This window comes from Bos taurus, chromosome 11, assembly GCF_002263795.3.
Source record: "Bos taurus isolate L1 Dominette 01449 registration number 42190680 breed Hereford chromosome 11, ARS-UCD2.0, whole genome shotgun sequence".
In the NCBI taxonomy this organism is placed as follows: domain Eukaryota; kingdom Metazoa; phylum Chordata; class Mammalia; order Artiodactyla; family Bovidae; genus Bos; species Bos taurus.
Window position 1 is genome coordinate 101,477,467 of NC_037338.1, and position 15,739 is coordinate 101,493,205.

The following is a 15,739-nucleotide window of genomic DNA, read 5'->3' on the forward strand; positions in this document are numbered from 1 at the left end:
GGTGGGCCTGGCTCCCCGGGCTCTGGGCTGCTCAGAGGGAAGCTGGTCAAAGCAGGGGTGAGTCAGGGGCCCACCTCTGGGCCTATGGCTGGGGGCTCAGCCAAGGCCAGACCTACAGGAGGACTACATTTCCCAGAGTCCCCCAGGTACCACCCCCCCCACCCCCGAGCGAGCCATTGGGAGATTTAAATAGCCCAGGCCCGAGGCAGCCAGGCCCCAGCTGTGGACGCGTCTGCCTCCCGGTGGCTCCATTGGCGCTGGCCGGCACTGGGGGGCTCGATTGGCTGCCCAGCTGGCACTGACATTCCCCAGGAGCCGGGTGGCAGCCGGAGGTAAACAGCCATGTGCAGGCCTGCTCTCTATATTTAACAGCTGCTGAGGAGCCGGCAGGGAGGCAGAGAGCAGGGGCGGCTCCGGCGTCTTTGGGGGAGAAGGGCCTCACGGCCAGGCTAGTACCAGCCCTTGCCAGGAGATCGTCAACAATGCCCGCCTCCCAGAGCCGGGCCCGGGCCCGGGACCGCAGCAACGTCCTCAACCGAGCCGAGTTCCTGTCCCTGAACCAGACCCCCAAGGGGGCCCCCGAGCCCCGCAGCTCGGGCAGGAAGGCCTCGGGCCCCTCGACGCAGCCCCCAGCCCCTGGGGACGGGGCCCGCGAGCGGCGCCAGTCCCAGCAGTTGCCTGAGGAGGACTGCATGCAGCTGAACCCCTCCTTCAAGGGCATCGCCTTCAACTCCCTGCTGGCCATTGACATCTGCATGTCCAAGCGCCTGGGGGTGTGTGCCGGCCGGGCCGCGTCCTGGGCCAGCGCCCGCTCCATGGTCAAGCTCATCGGCATCACGGGCCACGGCATCCCCTGGATCGGGGGCACCATCCTCTGCCTGGTGAAGAGCAGCACGCTGGCCGGCCAGGAGGTGCTCATGAACCTGCTTCTGGGTGAGTGCACCCGCCCGTCGTCCATCACCCACCCAGCCAGGCCTTGTGGAGGGAGCTGGACCCACCCCGCCCCTGCCAGGGCCAGCGGTGCCCCTCAGAAACTGACTGGAACAATCTAATGAGGTTAGCAGGAAGGGTGCCCCAGAAACAGGCAAGCCTCTGGCTTGGGGAAAGAGGGAGCTGAGGATGTCCAGACCATAGTCCCCTGCAAAGTGGGAGCCTTGAGAATGCAGAGCCCCAGCGGGAACTTCTGAGGAAGAGCCCTGCCCTGGGCAAAGCACATCGCTGCCCAGAAGCAACTTGGAGTGGGTGCCGGAGGCCTTGAGGGATGTGTCTGGGAGTCTGGCGGGTGCTCTGGAGTGGGGTGTCTAACCCTGTCACTCCCATCCCATGGATAGGTCCTTGAGTTCCTAGGCTGCTTGCAGGCAGCAGTTGGGAGCTGCCCACCCCCCCACCCTGCTTGGCTCAGGGACCCTGAAAGTTTCCCAGGATCCCTGGTGGGTGCAGGGGTCCAGTCTGGGGCTCCCACCCGCTCAGGGCCTCCTGGAGTGCTTACCTGCCCCTTCCCTTGGCGAGTCGCTGGAGGAGAGGACCTGGGGAGCTTTGGTTTGTTTGCAAAGTCTTTGCCACCGGCGTCTTTCGGTCGAGCACTGCCCCGTGCCAGGTGCCACGTGGGCCCATGTGGAAGGCAGGCCCTTCCCTCTACCCAGGAGGTGATGCCCAGCCCCCATCTGGCCCACCCTCCAGGCGCCTCCAGATCCCCGAGGTGCTTGGGCCCCTCTGCTGCCACCCTCCAAGCTGGGCCATGTTAATCTCCGGGCCCTTCTCAGCACAGCCACCATTTGGGACACAAGTGGGGGGCGAGGGGGCATGGCTCAGGCTAAGCCAACACTGACAAGGGGTCCCAGTACCGAAGGGGTGTGGGTTGGGCCCCTGAGAACTGCCATCCAGGGGAAGTTACAGTAACTGTGAGTCTTCCCGCTCGGGTCTCAGAGCATCTGGGGTGGGTGCTGCTGGTGGGATGTGGGGAGGGAGAAGTAGCAGACGTTCGTGCAGGAGATGCCGGGTCTGGTACATCAGTGTTTTCTTGTTCTTATTCCTAAATGATCCGTGTTACTTGCTGTTATTCCCAAATAAGCAGTCGCAACGTGGCTGCTGCTCTTACCGTTCCCACTTCACAGATGAGGAAACTGAGGCTCCTGTAAATAAAGCAACCTGGCCAAGACTTCAGAACTTGAGATTTGCACCAAGTCCTGCCTGACATCCTGGCCTGTGCTCTTTCTGGGCACCTGGAAAGCCCTGGGCTTGGGATGGAGGGGCAGAGCACGGTGGCCCAGGTGCCAGGCCGGGGGGCTTTGGGGGGCAGTGCATAACCGTGGTCTTGTCATCTAGTGCCCGTTGAAGCCTCAGACAGAGCGGTGACTCAAGAAAACTGGGAAGGGGGTGCGGTCAGGTTGCCTGGTGTCCAAGGACGAGCGTGGGAAAGTGTCCTTGAGCTTCTCTCTCAACCCCGCTCCCTAGACCCACCTGCACGGTTCGTCCGTGTGTGATGCTGGAAGTGGTGAAGCTGTACTGGTGATTCATTCAGCACTTACTATATGCCTGGTTTTTCATAAACCACATCATCATGTATCATCCTCACCACAACCCCCAGGGAGAAGCTGCTATGCTCCCTGTTTAAAGAGGGAGAAACTGAGGCACACAGAGACGCTTTGCCCTCAACCATGTGGCTAGTTGGTGATGGAGCCAGGACTGGAGCTGACATAACTCTGGCTGGTCGGGATGAGGCTTCTGGCTTTTACCAGCAACCAGATTCTATGGACACAAAGTTGTTTGTTTCGTAGGACAGAGAGCAGGATTCGAGAAATCTCCCTTCTTGAACAAGGACAGTTGTCTCTCAGTTTTTAAAACATCATTTAGTGAGCTCCACTTAGATACCAAGTACTATGCTATGGATGTCTTGTATTTTATGATGTTAAAATCTTTTTAATGACCGTATAATGTAAATTTCAATATACCCACTACACAGATGAGTTAACTGAGGCTCAGGGGAGTCGAGGGATTTGTCCAACCCCACATATCTGTAAGTGGTAGACCCAGGAACCAAGACAAGTCCTCTAGGCTGCAAACCCCTTGCCTTCCCGCTCACTTTTGGTCTGCAGGCTGGGCAGACCAGTGCACATTGAGGAGTTACCTGCAGAGAGGTCTCCCTTTTACCAGCACTTTTGCTGGCGTATCCAGGTACCAAGACCACGGAGGAAAAAAGAGCCCGGCCTAGAGAAACTGCTCAGAGCAGGCAGGGTGGTCTGTAGACCTGCATTCTTGGTGGGGATGTGGACCCAGAAAAGCAGCAAATAACTAAGGTGGGTTGATCCTACGGCTCTGACCTGGCCTGCCAAGAGCGGCTGCCCACACTGCCTTCTGCCCAGGGATGACAGACCAACCTTGAGGGAAAAACTGCACAGATCAGTCTATTATTTAGTCTTTGGGACCCTGGGCATGGGGGCAGGGGCTTTCAACCCTGGAGCTCTGAGGTTGGAATGGACTTGTCCTGGTCCTCACTCTGACCCTTACTCACTCTGGTCAAGTCAGGTCCCATCGCTGAGCCTCAGTTTCTTCATCTGTACATGGGGCGTCAGGCCTGTGGTGGGGATTCAAGAGGAGCTGGCCAAGGACCAGGGACAGTGGGTGGCAGGTGGACGTGGACACTGCAGGGTCCAGAGGGATGAGGGGCCCAGCCTGGTCCTGCCTGCCTACTCTGAGCACCAGGGATCCAGCAGAATCCTAGGGGCAGAGCCTCCACAGTACCACTGGGACCTGGGCTCTCCTTGGCCCCAAAGGGGAAAACTCAGGAGCCTTGGGAAATGGAGCTCCAGCCACTGGACCTGGGAGAGTCCCAACTGGGCCGGGAGGAAGTCCTCCCTTCTGCTCCCTGAAATCCACCTCCCTTGCCGGGGGCTGTGATGTGTTACACAGACTCTGGAAGCCTCAAAGCCAAAAGGGGTCTTAGCAGCTGGCACGGGCTTGGCTCCAGAGTTGGCCAGACCTGGGGGCACATCCCAGCCCTGCTGTGGGAACTGGGACAAGTGACTTGGCCTCTCTGAGCCTCATTTTCCTCATCTGTCTAATGGGTTGCTAGGATATTTCCCTGAAGAATTACACATGGCACATACCCACGCCAGTTAATGCTTGTGGAACGCAATCAGCATTAGCAACCTCATCACTATTGCCATAGTCAAAAGAAGTCCCAGGTCCAGGGGCGATCCAGGTCCCCTCCAAGCTTCAGGCACCTGTGACGTGACCTGATTCCCCGCTTTGTCCTCTCTCTGCAATGCCCAGCTTGATGATCCCAAAGCAGGCAGGTAATAGGGGACCTGGGCCATTCCCGTTCACCAGACCTATCCTGGTTTCCCCCTGGGCTCATCCTCAGCAGGAAATGGTTTCCATGTCTTACTTCCATGATCTATAAAATAATCTTAATTGAAATGTCCCTGATTATGAAAATTGTATATTCCTCTTTTTCTATGTCATTTTTCATTGTGGGAAAATAGACATAACCTAGAACTTAGCGTTCCAGCCATTTTTAAGTGTACACCAGTTTGCAGTACAGGCTTCCGAGGTGGCTCAGCGGTGAAGAACCTACCTGCCAACGCAGAGGACCTGGCTTCCGTCCCTGGGTCGGGAAGATCCCCGGGAGAAGGAATATTCTTGCCCTGAGAACCCCAATGACAGAGGAGCCCAGCAGGGCTACAGTCCATAGAGTCAGAGATGACTTAGCGACTAAACGGCCGGAACGTCCAGCACATTCATGTTGAGCAGCCACCACCATCATCTCCAGAGCCTGACCATCTTCCCAAACTGAACCTCTATGTCCATGAACACCAACTCCCCACTCCCCCTGCCCCAGCACCCAGCACCCACACTTTCTGTTTCTATGAATCTGATTCACCTAGGGACCTCGTGTCGGTGGCACCACACAGCATCTGTCTAGTGTCTGACTTGTTTCCCTAAGTACCCTGTCCGAAGGGTGAATCCGTACTGTAGCAGATGTCAGCGTCTCCTTCTTTAAGGCTGAATGATGCTCCATGGTGTGGATGGACCACGTTTTGTTTCTCCAACATCTGTTAGTGGACCCTTGGGTTGCTTCTAGCTTCTGGCTATTGTGAATAATGCTGCTCTGAACACGAGGGTACAAATATCTGTACAAGCCCACGCTTTCACTTCTTATGGGTGTACACCCAGGATGTAATTGCTGGAACAGATGGTAACCCCAGGTTTAATTTTTGAAGAACCCCCCAGGCTGTTTTCCACAGCAGAAGAACTGTTTTACATTCCTGCCACCTGTGCACAAAAGCTCCAATTTCTCCACAAGTGTTCTTGGCCAGCACTTAAAAAAAAAAAAAATAGCTGTTTTAATGGATGTGAAAAGTGGTGTCTCATGCTTCCTTAGTGATAAATATGGAGAAGGCAGTGGCACCCCACTCTAGTACTCTCGCCTGGAAAATCCCATGGACGGAGGAGCCTGGTGGGCTGCAGTCCATGGGGTCGCTAAGAGTCAGACATGACTGAGCAACTTCACTTTCACTTTTCACTTTCATGCATTGGAGAAGGAAATGGCAACCCACTCCAGTGTTCTTGCCTGGAGAATCCCAGGGATGGGGGAGCCTGGTGGGCTGCTGTCTATAGGGCCACACAGAGTAAGACAGGACTGAAGCGACTTAGCAGCAGCAGCAGCAGTGGTAAGTGGTGTTGAACGCCTTTTCATTATATATCCTTACGATGAGGAAAATTCAAACCAGGACAGATGACAAAGCAAGGGAGGAATTCCTTGGTGGTCCAGTGGTTAAATCTCCAAGCTTTCAGTGCAGGGGATGAAGGTTCAATACCTGGTCAGGGAACTAAGATCCTGCATGCCTTGAGGCCAGAAAAAAATTTTAGTTAAAAAAAAAAAAGAATGTCTCCCTTAAGCCCCTTCCTCAGGAATAACCACCACTGCAGTTTGGGTCATGAGCCTCTGGATGTTTCTCTTTGCTTCTAAAATGACCTCCTGCCGTGTTTTGCCCAGCTTGGCCTCATCCTCACGGCCCTTTCAGGCCTGCTGGGCCACGTACCTCCCATCTGGGCCCCCTGAATCCCTTCACATCAAGCATGAGGGGTTGAGAAACCAGAACCAACTCCTTCAGCCTAGCAGCACTCCCCCGCCAACTCCCCACAAGCATCTCACAGCATCCCCTCCCCCCACCCAGCCCCTGCTCACCCCCCCCCCAATAATCTGTTCTGTCAGCTCCCCCACCTCCGGCCCCCAAGCCCTGCTCTGGGGGACAGCTTAGGTGACAAGCCCTCTGCAAGGCTTGCATAGCCTGTCCCTAGTTGATGGATATTTAGACTGATCCTAAACCCTCACTGTCGGGAGCAGTCCGGCTAGAGACGCCAGCTCAGCTCCACAGAGAGAGAACATTCTCCACCCTTCCTGTCTCATCATCTCAGTGCGGCTCAGCTAAAAGGTCCCTCCAGTTGGCCTCTGGCCACCCCCAGATGGGGTCAGGGCCCCCTTGTTGGGAGGGAGCCACTGGGGGGTCCTCTTCTGTGTCACCGCACTCCCCCAGCCAAGCCTGGTGCCCTTCGACTTCTATCTATGCCCATGGTTTTGCTTTCCTTGCACCCAGGAGGTCTTCTGAGATGAATCAAGCCACTTTAATATCTGGGTTCTTCAGGTGAGAATTAGGGAAACCTGCAAAGTTCTAGAACTCGCTTAGAGTCATGCCGGCCAGGGGAGTTAGGGACAGACCGGGACACTCCTGTCAGCCCCCCAACCCTGGGCACCGAGGGCTGGGGCAGGGTGTGTGACTGAAGACAGGGCCACTGTGGTCAGGAGAGATGCCTGGTTTGTACACACACACACACACACACACACACACACACACACACACTGCTCACACCAACATAGCAGAGGTCCCAGTGCCAAATGCCTGGAGTGTTTCTGCCTCTTCTCAGGGTTTCCCTTCCATCAAACTCTCTGCTCACTGCCCACGTCCCCAGAGCTGTGTTCTTCTAGAACAGTGCGCTGGTTTTTAAAATAACTGTTGTGTGCGCGTACGCACGCCCTAAAACACACAAGGCATAAAATTTGCCATAAGTGTCCAGTTCAATGGCATTAAGTTGTACAACCATGCCCACCACCCATATCCTGAATTTCTTTCATCTTCTCCAGCTGAAATTCTGCACCCATTAAGCACTAACTCCCCAGCCCCTGGCATCCTCTAATCTATCTTCTCTCTCTATGAATCTGCCCGTCCTAAGGACCTCATGAAAGTGGAATCATGCAGTATTTGTCCTTTTGTAAAAATAACTTTTTAAAAACGCACACAGATCATGCCTCTTCACGGTCAGAAAAAAAATGTTAATGCAGAATTACAAAAAGACAACAAAAATGAGCCTCATCCTCCCACCCAGTGAGAATCACAGTTAGTTAACATTTAGTGCGGTGACTTCCAGACTTTTTTCACCACGTATAGACACATTTACATCTTAATTTTACAAAAACAGCATTATCCTACTGTAAATCCGGTGTGGTCATTGGCCTTTTCCACTTAAACCCCAGAGCTGTCCTTCCGTGGCTATAAATACACATCTGCTTCATCATTCGCAGCGGCCCCAGAGCGCTCCGTCGTCTAGACTTGGCCGCAGTCTGGCCCATCTGTCTCCGACTCAAGGGCATCGGGTTGGTTTGGGGTTTTCAGCATCACGAAGGATGCTGCAGTGGACATCTTGACCATGAATCGTGGGGCACATCCCTAACTATTTCCCAGGGAGACAGTCCTACCCATGGAAGGGCTGAGTCAAGGGAGGCCTGCCATAGAGACTTCTGAGTCTGAATCCAAAGCCCTTCAGAAAGTTTAGACCGATTTACACCACCACCACCATCCTAGAACGCTAACCGGGCTGTTTCCCAGATTCCTAGAGGGAATGGAATGGGAGAGCAGAGGCCAGAGGAGTGGGTACCCCTCCTCCCAGCTCCAGGCAGTAAGAGATGTCGGTACTGTCTGTTCCTTGCGGGGTCCACAGCTGCCCCTTCCCCACCCGTCCCCGGCCTGCCCTGCTGCTGAACTGGTCCCATGGTGGGCATCTCAGGGGGAGCAGCCAAGCTCGAGGGACCAGGAGGGACCACCCCAGCAGCACCCCCCGCTCCTGCCCACCAGAGTGGGAGAGAAAGTGAGCGCTAAGGCAGATTCTTTTCGCCTCTGAGGCATCCGCACGGCGGGTAATAGTTGTGCTTCCTGCAAGGGGATTTAGGCATCTGAGCCACCCGCCTGGTGAGAGGGGCAGGGAGTGGAGATTGTTGGTGGGGCCCAGCCCTGCAGACCAGGCAGCCTTTAGAGTAGCTTCTGGAATGCCCCCCATTCTATCAATGAAGGGAGGAAGCTCAGCGGGAGAGCTGTGCCAAGGTCATGAAATTCACAAGCAGCCAACCTTGAGGCCCGCCTCTGATCCTGGAGCCCAGGTGCGCAGCCTCTGCCCTACTTGATGGCAGTGAGCAGAGGCCCAGGGAGGTTAGGCCACCAGCCTGGGTCACACAGCGCTGCAGTTCTGGCCCCTGAACTTGCTGCCAAGCAGACCTGTCCCCACAGGCGGGGGGCCCTGCCTCCCTCCCGGTCCAGAAAGAAATATAGGTCAGGGACCTCGACCTGCCATGTGAGCAGAATTCACGGAACCTTGAGTGACGGAGCCATTTGCTTCTATTTCTGGGCGCCAGAGTATGTGCTGACGTGTTAGAATCAGTCACAAGAGGGCTGGCCACGGTGCTGGGGGAGGGGAAGGCAGCCTGGGGGGGCAGTGGGAGGAGCTTGTGGGGGAGGCCCCAGGGCCATCGGCTCTGCTGGGGAGCCATCCCCCCACAGCCTCCTCTACACCCAACCCTCAAAACCTGGCAGCAGGCAATAGTAGGGGGAGAGACCACGGGCTCATCACACCTGTAGAGAAGCCCCCTGTCTAATTTACTGCCCATCTCTGCACCCCACCTGCCCCCAGTCATCTGGTACCCTGCCAGCCTGGGGCACCAGCCCCAGGCCTGGCCCTAGCCTAACATACTCAGGAAGCAGTGGGACCCAAGATCTATAGGTCAAGTGAATGAATGAAGGACCCGAGAAGCCCAGGGTGGAGGGGCAGTTTTCACCTCATTATGGCCTCAAGGGACAGAGCCAGCCAAAAATAGCAGATTTCCAAAGGCCCAGATGTGGGGTTTTCAAATCATGGCACACAGCCAGCCTCAGAAGCCTCTCAGGGGACAGAGGAGGGTCCCCCATTTCCAATAGCCCCAGTGACAGCCATGGGGCTACTTCTCTTATCCGTTCATATCCTGAGTCTCTGTTGTTCAGTCGCTCAGACTCTTTGCGACCTTGGGCTACAGCACGCCAGGCTTCCCTGTCCTTCACCATCTCCCAGAGTTTGCTCAAACTTATGTCTGATTCTTTGCGACCCTGGACTGCAGCATGCCAGGCTTCCCTGTCCTGCACCATCTCCCAGAGTTGCTCAAACTCGTGTCCATTGAATTGGTGATGCCATCCAACCCTGTCATCCTGTTTCTCCCTTCTCCTCCTGCCCTCAGTCTTTCCCAGCATCATGGTCCTTTCCAATGAGTTGGCTCTTTGCCTCAAGTGGCCAAAGTATTGGAGCTTCAGCTTCAGCATCAGTCCTTCCAGTGAATATTCAGGGTTGATTTCCTTTAGGATTGACTGGTTTGATCTTGCAATCCAAGGGACTCTTAAGAGTCCTTCAGCACCACAATTTGAAAGCATCAATTTTCTGGCACTCAGCCTTCTTTATGGTCCAGCTCTCACATCCCATTGATTACATGACTACTGGAAAAATCATAGCTTTGTCTTACATTGGGAAAAAATGTTTTGCTGCTAAAAAAGTTTGAAAGGTGTGGGTCTAGCTCGATTCCTGGCCCATTGGTCTCGACAGTCCTCGAGGAGAGCTGGGACACCTGGCCTGGGGGCAGCGGCAGCGAGGCAGAAGCCCACCTGGCCTCCAGCCTCCACATCAGACTGAAGCCCTGAGCCCAGCTCCCCGGTCCCAGGCAGCCCATGGAGAAGCAGATGCTGTCCGTCCCACCTACTTCCTCCTGGAACCCAGAGGCTCCCTCTGGGCACCTCTGCTGCAGTTCACACTCGTCTGGGAAAGCAGATTCCTGCCAGCGAGAGTTTGCCAACTTGCTGAGCCCTGGTTTGCAGCTGAGAAACTTGGTCACTAATTAGATAGATGGCCCACATGGCTTAGATGGTAAAGAATCTGCCTGCAATGTGGGAGACCTGGGTTCAGTCCTTGGGTTGGGAAGATCCCCTGGAGAAGGGAATGGCAGCCCATTCCAGTATTCTTGCCTGGAGAATTCCATGGACAGAAGAGCCTGGCAGACTACAGTCCATGGGCTCACAAAGAGTCAGACACAACTGAGTGACTAATACACACACATACACACACACACCCCCCACATCTTCCTAGTGGCCAGTGTCATGGTTCTGTCTAGGGACCCCATCCTGGTCCACATCAGTCCCACCCTCAAGCCACCAGCCCAGGATGCTGTGGCCTTCCTTCAGGTGCTGAGGGTCTTGGAACCTGGGCCAGATCATTTTGACACTGATGGGACCTCAGAGAAGGAAGTCCTTTTGCTGATGCACCTGCTCAATACCACCCAGCCTCCAGGGTCTGAATGCCTGGCTCAGGCCAGGCTGGGGCTTTGGAGTAACAAGAGCAGTTGTGCCCTCAACCAGCACGTACCGGGCTGTTCTAAGTACTTGGTAGGCACTAGGAGCTCATCTCATCCTGCGAGAACCCTTGTTACAGGTGGGCAGACTGAGGCTCCGACAGGTGAAGGCACTTGTTGAGCCAAGGAGCTGGGACTGGAACCCCACCTGTGACTCTGAAACCTGCACGTTTAACCCCTTACCTGTGAACTGCCTCCTCCCCAGGTGGCGGCAGCCTGTCATGAGGTCGGGGAGTGGTCTTTCCGGACTGGAGAGGACTGGCTGCCTCCTCTCGGCCTGGCCTCGTCCCTTCGCTGCTCCGTTGGGCTCAAGGTCCCCGGGGCTCAGATGCCACCACCTTCCTCCAACTTCCACCTGCCCTTTTGGTCCCCTATGTCCTGCTGGGACTGTGGCCTCCATGTCGTGTGGGCTCCAGATTCTCCCAGCCTCAACCTGGGTTAGCAGCCTGCATACTGGAAGGTCTGAGCTCCTGGGAACAAGTTGCCACGCGGAGGGGGCGGGGCATGCAACAAGGTGGGCTCCCTCTGTTAGACTCCTCCCCCTCTCATGGACCGGCAGCCTCTGCATCCACCACTTCCTGCTTCTGCCCCCTCCCTGGGTGGTCCAGGATGGGCAGATATCAGCTGGCCCTATGGCTAATGAGAGGGGCAGGCCCCAGGGAGGGCAGGGCTTCAAATCCCCAACCAAGAGCCCAGACTGCAAGCAGCAACCCTGCAGAGGGCAGGGAGAGAGGATTCCTGCTCTGCCCAGGGAGCGCAGTGTTACCCGGGTGCCTGGACTTCCAGCCCAGGGACCACCAGATAAATACCCCGGGACACTCCAGACACTGCAGCTGGCCAGTTTCAAAAGCAGGTTACAGAACGGTGTGTGTGGAGCACGTCACAGCTTTTATTAAATCAACCCTCTGTAGGTGGAGAGAAGGTTCTGGGATAGTGGCTATCTCTGGGTGGCAGAATTACAGGCGATTTAAAATTTTATTTTGTCTCCTGTTTTGTAAGTTTTCTACAGTGAACATCAATTGTGTCATTTTTTTCCCAAAGATTTTTTTTTTCCCGTTTCTGAACAAGAACGATTGCAGGACAACAATTTCAGTTATCTCCTGCAAAGTTTCCAGGAAAGCTGTCAGCGCCAGGCTGCCCTGATCTGTCGTTTGATACTAATCTTCCACTTTTCACTGGCTCCCCCTGTGTGCCAGGCACTGGGGGGACCACCTCGTCTGGTCTTCTGGGGAATCCCTGTTGTAGCCCTGACCCTCTTATGTCCCCCAAGCCCTTCCGTCCCAAGCAAACCCGGGACAGGCAGTCGCCCTGCAGGCACCGCGCCAGACCTCCTCTGGGTGCAGGTGGTTGTAATCTTGCCTTAGCGGTGAAAGAAGTTAGGTGACTTGCCCAAGGTCACAGGAGGCTCCAAGGCTGGGGCTCAAATCTGGGTCTCTGGGACACTTGTGAGCCCCCAGCTTGGCTGCCTGGGTGAAACGGGGGCCTTGGCTTGGGGCCTTCGTCTAACGGCCCAGAGAGGCAGGGCATCCTCTCCAAGGCCACACAGCGGGGTGCTGGCGGGGGCCGAATGGACAGATTCGTGTCTCCCCTAGACTCCCCAAATGGGAAAGAGCCCACCCCTCTGCCCCCGGCCAGGACTCAGCTAACACGTGGAGACCTGCCTTCTGTGTCTGATGCTGGGCAGAAGCCAGTGAACAAAACAGACACGGCTTGGCCCCATTTCACGAAGGGACGATGCGAGGGAGGGAGTGAGAGCTGACGAGGAGCTGCTCACTGCCCAGCGGGGAAGCACGGTGAGGATGACGGAGAGGAAGTCAGGGGGGGGGAAAGGGAGCATCCAGAAAGAAAGAGGAGCAGAGTAGGATGCTCAACCTCCAGGGCTCCGTCCCGTCCCTGTAAAGGGAGGGCAACAGGGCTCCGCTGCCGTGGGAAACAGTTTGGTGGCTTCTCAGAAAGTTACACATCGTTACTGCACGATTGGGGAGCTTCCCTGGTGGCTCAGCTGGTAAAGAATCCGCCTGCAATGCAGGAGACCTGGATTCGATCCCCAGGTTGGGAAGATTCCCTGGAGAAGGGAACAGCTACCCACTCCAGTACTCTGGCCTGGAGAATTCCATGGACTGTACAGTCCATGGGGTCACAAAGAGTCGGATACAATTGAGTGACTTTCACTTCACTGCATGATGGAGCAATTCCACCTGTAGGAATGTGCCCCCAAAGAACTGCAAACAGGTTCTCAACCAATCCTCGTCCACAAATGTTCATAGCAGCATTATTCACCACAGCCGAAAGGGGCAGACCACCCAGATGCCACCAACAGATGAATGGATAAAAAAAATTGTGGCAGGTCCAGACAATGGAATAATAGGCAGCCATAAAAAAGGAGTGGAAGTTTTGATGCCAGCTGCAACATATATGGGCCTCAAAAACATTATGGTACGGGAAAGAAGCCAGACTCAAAAGGTCTCACATTGTACGACTCCATTCGTATGAAACGTAGGGAACAGGCAAGTCCACAGAGCCAAAGGCAACTCAGGGGTTGCCAGAGGCTGGGGGAGGGCGGATGGGGACCGATGGCTTAATGGGGACTGGGTTTCCTTTTGGGTGATGAAAATGCTTTGGAACTCGATGGAGGAGGGTGTTTGCCCAACATTGTGGATGCACTAGAAGCTGCTGAACTGTACCCTTAAAAATGGTTAGTTGTATTAATAGTGTTAGTTGCTCAGTCATGTCCAACTCTTTGCAGTAGCCCACCAGGCTCTTCTGTCCATGGGATTCTCCAGGCAAGCATACCGGGGTGGGTTGCCACTTCCTCCTCCAGGGGATCTTCCCAACCCAGGAATTGAACCCAGATCTCCTGCAATGCAAGGAGATTCTTTAAAGTCCGAGCCACCAGGGAGGCAATTGTACACATGAATCTCACTTCAACTTAGAAAAGATAGGTATGGTGACACCCTGTTCTTGGTACTGGAGGGGACTTCACTGGAAGTTCTTAGGGAAAAACCAGCAGCCCAGAGCCTCTTTGGTCAGGATGAGATTCTCCAGGTGCCCACAGTGGCCCACAAGACCCCTGCTCACCACTCTCTCATTCAGCACCTTTACCTGTCCGAACTCCCCAGGGAGGGCTTCGCTAGTGGCTCAATGGGAAAGAATCCACCTGCCAATGCAGGAGATGCAGGAGACATGGGTTTGATCCCTGGGTTGGGAAGATCCCCTGGAGGAGGGCATGGCAACCCACCCCGGTATGCTTGCCTGGAGAATCCCCCAGACAGAGGAGCCTGGTGGGCTACAGCCCATGGGGTGGCAAGTGTCAGACATGACTTAGGGACTAAACCACCACCGCCATATCCCAGGGAAGTATGTTCCAGGGAGAGGGAACAGCCACAGGCGAAGGCCCCGAGGTGGAAACCTTGCTGGGAGGTCCAAGTGGCCCAAGTGAGGAGGGGGTAGGGTGGGAGGGGGCAGGGTGGCGCTGACGACCTGGGGGCCCCCCTCTCTCCCACCCGCAGCCCTGCTCCTGGACATCATGACGGTGGCCGGCGTGCAGAAGCTCATCAAGCGGCGTGGCCCGTTCGAGTCGAGCCCCAGCCTCCTGGACTACCTCACCATGGACGTGTATGCCTTCCCCGCCGGGCACGCCAGCCGCGCGGCCATGGTGTCCAAGTTCTTCCTGAGCCACCTGGTGCTGGCCGTGCCGCTGCGCGTCCTGCTGGTGCTCTGGGCCCTGTGCGTGGGGCTGTCGCGGGTCATGATTGGCCGCCACCACATCACCGATGTCCTCTTCGGCTTCGCCATCGGCTACTTCCAGTTCCGCCTGGTTGAGCTGGTGTGGATGTCCTCCAACACCTGCCAGATGCTCATCTCCGCCTGGTGAGCCACCCGTCCGCGGGGTGGCCCGTCGGAGGAAATGGGGCTGGCAAGGGAGCGGGGAACCGGGCCGTCCCAGCTCATCCCCTCACCCCCATCGTGGTTGGAGGCTGGTGACGTCAGGCCGACCCGCCAGCGACCATCCCATCCCTCCCACTGTGCGGGGCGCCCCCTGCCCCCTTAATCAGACTCTGAGTCCCTCTGTAGACAAGCTGGGGCCCAGCCGTGGGGCAGCCCTGCTGGGCTTCTGCTCTGGAGGGTACCAGGCCAGAACCACGCGGGGGGCCAAGTCTCGTCTTGTCCTTTCATCACCACGACCGTTGAGTTCCTGGCTGTGCCCACCTCACTGTAGCACGATGCCTGATGAAATACCCACGGCCCACCGCCCAACGCAGGTGCCATCACCATTAACAGTCACCGACAGCTTACTTAGGGCAGCGCTTTCCAAACGGTGCCCCACCGGACACCAGCCTGCAAGACGCCTTGGGAGTAAAAATGGTCTTGTGGTCAAACAAATTTGGGAAATGCTGCATACACGCTGGACGTCCCCGGGGGCCGGGACTGGCATAAAGGCTCTGACAAGTCCTGCAGAAAAGCTTCTTGTCAAACCTTGTTTAATCCCTGTTTCCTAAACTTATTTGACCACAGAACCCTTTTCTCACGGAACAGCTAGGAACCCTCCAAGGAACCCCGTTGCTCCAGGGGCATTTGGGGAGACACTGCCCAGGAGCAGAAGGGCCTGAGGCATGAGCTGGCCTCTCCCGGTGCTGGGCCCCAGAGCCCAGGGAGACCAGGTGTCCGGGCTGCTGCCCAGGAAAAGCCTTGGGCGGCAGTGCCGCTTTGGCCCCCAGGGGCCAGACTCTGTGTGACCTAATAGGTCGTGTCCAGGTCAGCCATGCCGGATGTGCAATTCACATGACAATACAGATGACATGCAGCCATCTCGCCTGTGTGGGTGTTTTTCCTTCTCTGATGCAAGTTTCCAGGTGGGAGAGTCCCTGTTAACTTGAAGGTAGGGGAGCCGATTCCTTTACCCCCAGTCAGGCCACAGGGTCAGGTGGTCAGGAAGCAGTGGGCTCCTAGGGCTGAGTTGCCCTTCTCCCTGAGGTCTGTGCTAGGGTTCCCTCCATCCCCAGGCCCTGCACTGGCCACTCTGCCCCAGGGCCTGGTTCTGAT

At 56.0% G+C, this 15,739-nt stretch overlaps 1 protein-coding gene across 1 annotated transcript; it reads left to right on the plus strand.

Annotated features, from left to right (window-relative positions):
• Nucleotides 1–282: 282 nt before the first annotated feature.
• PLPP7 (phospholipid phosphatase 7 (inactive)) lies at nucleotides 283–15,504 on the plus strand. The gene is made up of 2 exons (NM_001078118.1): nucleotides 283–933; nucleotides 14,206–15,504. The coding sequence occupies exons 1-2, from the start codon at nucleotides 483–485 to the stop codon at nucleotides 14,568–14,570; spliced, it is 816 nt and encodes a 271-aa protein (NP_001071586.1). The 5' UTR covers nucleotides 283–482; the 3' UTR covers nucleotides 14,571–15,504.
• Nucleotides 15,505–15,739: the final 235 nt, after the last annotated feature.

Coding starts and splice junctions, on each gene's coding strand:
- PLPP7 (NM_001078118.1), top strand. CDS start 483: ATGCCCGCCTCCCAGAGCCGGGCCCGGGCCCGGGACCGCAGCAACGTC. Junction 934..14,205: donor GCTCATGAACCTGCTTCTGG/GTGAGTGCACCC, acceptor TCCCACCCGCAG/CCCTGCTCCTGGACATCATG.